Raw genomic sequence first — 5,982 nt, forward strand, 5'->3', positions numbered from 1 at the left:
TATATGATGTGTGTATGTGTGTCTGATGAGTGTGTATGTGTGTATATGTATATGATGTGTATGTATGTGTGTGTCTATGTGTGTCTGTGTGTATGATGTGTGTATATGATGTGTGAGTATATGTATGTGTGTGCCTATGTGTATGTCTGTGTGTATGATGTGTGTGTCTGTGTGTGCATGTGTGTATGATGTGTGTGTGTGTGTGTGTGTGTGTGTGAGAGATGGAGGGTAAATAATATGACACAGACTACAGAAAGGAAAGATTCCCCTGTCAAACGGGGCTATGATCCTTTTGTGGACGGGGAACAGGACTGAAAACACAACAGCAGCCAGTAGGGATGAGGCTGCATGAGTTTTCGGTCTCCACAAATAATGTTTTAAATCCAAAGATAATGGAGGACAGCAGGGCTTGAAGCCAACCTGGGTACCACGGGGCACCGTCTACGTGTTCAGAGGTCTAGACTCAGAAGCTGGTGCAGCTTCTCCAGACATGTGGGATCACATAACTGCATGAGTTACTTGCCTGGGGCTTAAACCTGGGCCAAGTGGTGCCCCACTTTCCATTCTTGAGCATTTAGTGAATTCATGCCGTCTAGACATCTCTGTCTGCCTTCCTCCCTCTCTCCCTCTCTTCTCCTCTCTCTCCATTCCTCCTTTCTGAAAATAAAGACTATTTTTGGAGCTCTTTGGAGCTGGATACAGTAGCACATGCCTATAGTCCCAGCACCCATGGGCCAGACAGCAAGATCCTGAGCTTGAGGCCAGCAGGGGCTACAGAATGGGGCCTGGTCTCAAAACAGCAACAACAAGCTAGAACAACACACACTAAATACAACAATACAAAGCTGGAGTACACTGGAATTAAAATGGTAGAGTATCTACAGTGTATTGGCTATTGTTACATTTTGTAACAACCTCATCCTAGAAGCCCAGACTTGAGGGCTCTTGTTTATAACTGGAGAGAGTTGAAGCTCATAGTTAGGCTTTGTGCCCTGTTGTTGGATGAAGGGCAGGGTAGGGAACCCTTCTACCTGACTCATCAGTGTGGCTGGTTGTTTTCTACTCTACTATTTTGGGTCTTTCGGGGACCCACCACCCAGTTCCCAAATAAGTCACACGCAGAGGCTTATTATTATTTATAAATGCCTGGCCTTAGCTTGGCTTGTTTCTAGCCAGCTTTCCTTAACTCAAGTTATTCCCTCTACTTTTGCCTCTGGGCCATTTCCTTTTCTTACTTCTGTATATTTACTTTCACTCTTACTCTGTGGCTTGCCGTGGGGCTGTGCGGCTGCCCCCAGTGTAATCCTCTCCTTGTTCTTGCTCCCCCTTGATCTCTTTTCTCTCTTTTTCTCCCTCTATTTATTCTGTCTGGCTGCCAGCCCCACTCTTCTTTATTCTGCCTACCTATTGGCTGCTCAGTTCTTTGAGTTTTAGACAGGCAAAGAATCACAGCTTCGCAGAATTAAGCAAATGCAATATAAAAGAATGCAACACAACTTTGCGTCATTAAAACAAATGTTCCTTCCACAACATAAACAGATGTAACAGATCTTAAAGTAATGTTCCACAACACATCCATTTAGATGCACCTATGAAAATGGCACTGTGGTCTTGACCCATCATTCTTGCTTCACCCATGCTGAAGAGCACTGGTCACAAGGTTGGAACACAGAGACCAGGCAACACCCTGACAACAGCCTGGCACACATGCGAGGGGAGGGGCACAGCAGGTTTAGACCAGTGTGTAGAGAATGAATATTGAATACATTCTGGACATGAGGTTCAGGGAAGCCTCTCAGGCTGGCCGGAGGTCAGGGAACACAGACTTCATTTTGATGTGGGAGTGATTTCTTATTAATAAAGAAACTGCCTAGACCCATTTGATAGGCCAACCCTTAGGTAGGCAGAGTAAACAGAACAGAATGCTGGGAGAAAGAAGCTGAGTCAGGGAGTCACCATGATTCTCCCACTCCAGGCAGATGCAGGTTAAGATCATTCCTGGTAAGCCAGCTCGTGGGCTACACAGATATTTAGAAATGGGCTAGTCCAGGTGTGAGAGTTAGCTGAGAAAAGGCTAGATATAATGGGCCAAGCGGTGTTTAAAAAAACACCATGTAATTATTTCTGATAAAGCTAGCCGTGTGGGCGGCCGGGTGCCGGGGACGCAGCCTCGCCGCTCCTATTACAACATCATTCTCCATGGGGACGGTGTTTTAGGAAGGCAGTGACAGGAAGATGCCCTGATCCAGTGATTGCTGGTGCCCGGAGGAAAGTAAGTTAAGATGGAGGACCACGGAGAGGCCTGCACCATTGGCCTCTAGTAGATGATGCTTTCACTGTTACTAGGCAATCTCTAAGGTATCTAGTGATGCCATGACTTATCTGCTCTGACTTTTGATGGCTGGCTTTGACATCTGGAGCTTTTTTTGTCCACAGATTCACATTTGACCATTCCTTCTATGTCACTCCTTTGCTTTCTTTCCCGAGGAAGGGACCCAGAAGGCTGCCCAGGGTAGGTATGCAGGCAGATAAGAATAGTATCTTATCAAAACAATTTTTCCTCTTATGGTTTGAGGAGGAAAAGATAATTCACAAAGTCCCAGTGCATTCAAGGAATTATACCCTATTCAGTATTGCCTTGAATATGCTAAGCAAGCTCCTGGCTTTTAAATGGGAGCACACAATGCCTTGGTTAAAAACAAAAAGTTGAGTAAATAAATAAATAAAAGTAAGTATGATTTATTACTTTGATCTTGCAGCCTACGAAATACAGGTATTTCATTCTCGGGAATGAATGGCTCTGCTTGCCTGCAAGCAGATTGTAAATGTTGGAGTCGTGACCGGACATCTTGGCTTTTAATGGCCTGCAACTAACAAAAGATAAACACACAGAGTTACGACAGCCAGCACAAAGCCAGACATCCTTCAATGTCGCTGGTAACATTCAGTATTGCTCTGCAACTGCCATTAAAAACCTGGAGAATTCAGAGTAATAGTCTAAAAGCTGTGGGGCCAGCACAATAGGGAGTTCTTTCATTTTAAACTAAGCTCAGGTGTGTGTGTTTATGTGCCTGTAGGAACACATGTGTATTCATGGGTATGTTGTGGTGGCCAGAGGACAATCTTATGTATCCTTCTTGAAGAACTATCCACCTTGACTGTTGGGGCAGGATCTCTCACTGGCCTGGAACCTTCTGAGTAGACAAATTTGGCTGGCCATGGAGTTCCAAGCTCTGGGGTTATAAGCTTGTGCCACCATATTTCCTCTTCCTCTTCTTCTTCCTCTAAGGAGGTTCTGGGGGAATAGAACCCAGGTCCTTGTGCTTGCAATGCAAGCCTTTACCAATCGAGCCATCTTCAGTACCTCACGGGGAAGTCTACACACCCAAATGGCAATCTCAAGGAACTCAGTATATTGCGTAATTGCCAGTCTCATCTCTATGAGTAGATAGTCAACTGCAGGCCATCTCCTGAAGGTCCCATAGCAGTCATGAGGCCAGAGAGGCAATGGTTCAGAGGTTTGGATTGTCTCTAATGAAACAGAGACCACCTGAAAATGCCATACCCACCCCCAGCCTTGTAGGACTAATTGGGCAAAACTTGCACCCAGGACAATGAGTTCATCCCAGCAAGTTTACCAAGTGATGGAGAAAACTCAGAACCATCGTGGCAGCAGTGTAGGGTGGAGAGTAAGTTAAAATCTAGAAACCAAACTAGACCATCTTTGTGCCAAGGCTGACATGGGCATACATAGAGAAATAGGAAAAGAGAAGCATGCCATACATGAAGATCCTGAAAAAGGTGCCAGTCTGTCAGCACAGGTTCCATGGAACCTCCATCGTGGCGACTCTGGTTCACTATATCCTGGGAAGTAATTTTTGTTGTTTGTTTTTTTTCTTTTGTTTTTGTTTTTTCTTCTGCAACATATTCTCTCTGTCACTATGTGTCCCTGTGCAATTTATTGTTTAGTGACACAAGCACCTGGGAGTCCCAGATGATGCCCTTTCGGGCTCCAATCTTCACCTATAACAGGATCATCATGTCTTCATTTGAATAAAAAAGAGAAGCCAGTTTTCAGACCCTGACTCTGTTCTAAGAAGGTCCCAGCATCACTTGAAGGCAGACTCAAGCAAAGCTGACCTGAGGCAGGAGATTGACCCTGACTGTCGTAGCTCAACTCTTCCATCAGCCCTAACTTGGGGATTAAATAAATCTTTTGATTATCTATTAGACTCCACTGAACATCAAGTACATTCAATGCTTACCCTTCATGGAAATTCTCACATCCCATGGGCCAGAGAAGTGCTTTGCAAAGTGTGGTTCCCCAGACCAGCATCGGCACCACCTCCAGACTAGTTATAGATGTGCACTCCTCGGCTTCCCCACAGACCGGATGAATAAGACAGTTGGGACAGAGCCCAGCAAGCTGCTCACATGTTAGCTGCACAGGTGGCAGACATAAAGACAGTGTGTGTATGTGCACATGTGTGTGGGTATGTGCATATGGAAGTATGTGTGCATACGTGTGTGTGTCTCTGTGTGTTTGTATGCATATGTGTGTGTGTGTGTGTGTGTGTGTGTGTGTGTGCGCGTCACAGTGTGCATGTGGAGGTCAGAGAACTACCCTTGGGAGTTAGCTTTCTCCTTTTACCACAGATTCTGGGCTTGAACTCAGGTCCGAAGGCTTGCTTCTCCTTGCTGAGTCACCTCACTTTACCCGCTTTTTTCTTCTTTACATAGAAAAGTAACCACTTTAAAACTGTCTTTCATTCATTTAATTTTAACTTTATAATTTATTTTTTTTTACCTCATTTCCAAGTCTTCATTCTCTTGGGGTACAAATCTGTACAAGGCAACATAGGTGTTCATCTGTAATGGGTCTTTGGAAGGAGGTCCCTGCCAGAGGAGATAAAAGAAGATGGCGGGAAGAAAGTGGATGTGAACACACGCCTGCCACAAACTGTTGATGTGCAGCTCTCAGTAGTCAAAACCCATGGCCGTTCCCAAGGCTTCTCTCACAAGCTTCTCTTAGTTTGCTATTGATTAATTGATTGATTGAGACAGGATATCTCTACATAGCTCTGGCTTCCTTGGAAATCACTCTGTAGACCAGACTGGCCTTGAATTTAGAGATCCGCCTGCCTCTGCCTCTCTAGTGCTGGGATTAAAGGCGTGTGCTTCCACATCCAGCTTCTTTGCTTACTTTGAATTTTGGAGTTATACACCACCACAAACTATTTGAAATGTGTCTGAATTAGTCATTTTCTTCAGGTGATGTTTTTTTCTTTGACATAGTTACTTATGAAAACTGTCAGAAGTGGGACTATTTTCTTCCTGTCTTTTGATTTCAAGTGTGCGTGTGTTACGCGTATGTGGGGCTCAGGTGTGTGGGTGCAGGCTTGTCAGGACTCATTCTAATCGCGGTCTACTCTACTCACTGAGTCAAGACCTCTCAGTCAAACCCAGGTCTTGCAGATAGAGCTAGTTTTCCCTCATCAGCTTGCTCTGCACATTCCCTGTTTCTGTCTTCTGAGCTGGAAAGACAAGGGAGCCTTCATGCCTGCCTGGCTATTATGTGGGTGATAGGGATCTGAACCCTGGTCCTCAGGACTGGGTGGTAAGAACTTTAACTACCGGAGCCATCTCCTCTGCTCCAAGTGAAAACATTTTCTTTGGAAAAAAAGAGAGACATACAAGCAGGTATAAAATAGATTTTGCTTCCCGAAATAGACATTTATAAAGAGATCTATTCATTTGCTTATTTAATTGCATGTGTATGTGCCTAAGTGTATGTATGTACACCATCACATATGCAGTGCCTGTGGAGGCCAGAAGAGGGCATGAAATCCTTTGGAGGTGGAGTTATAGATGCCTGTGAGACACCTCGTATGGATGCTGGAAACTGAACTTGGGTCTTATGGAAGTGGGGTTGTGGGCACTTTTTATGTCAGCTTGACACAAGCTAGAGAAAGGAGCCTTAAT

The 5,982-nt window shown here is 44.8% G+C and overlaps 1 protein-coding gene across 2 annotated transcripts in view; it reads right to left on the reverse strand.

Annotated features, from left to right (window-relative positions):
• The window catches only part of Stac (SH3 and cysteine rich domain), a 139,343-nt gene that overhangs the window by 35,419 nt on the left and 97,942 nt on the right, over positions 1 to 5,982 (reverse strand). For both annotated transcript variants that reach the window (XM_005348017.3, XM_026779526.1), the window contains one exon: positions 4,808 to 4,896. In XM_005348017.3, the coding sequence (XP_005348074.1) occupies positions 4,808 to 4,896 (89 nt within the window). The remainder of the gene's footprint in view (positions 1 to 4,807; positions 4,897 to 5,982) is intronic.

The sequence above is a fragment of the Microtus ochrogaster genome, chromosome 5 (genome assembly GCF_000317375.1).
Source record: "Microtus ochrogaster isolate Prairie Vole_2 chromosome 5, MicOch1.0, whole genome shotgun sequence".
Taxonomy (NCBI): domain Eukaryota; kingdom Metazoa; phylum Chordata; class Mammalia; order Rodentia; family Cricetidae; genus Microtus; species Microtus ochrogaster.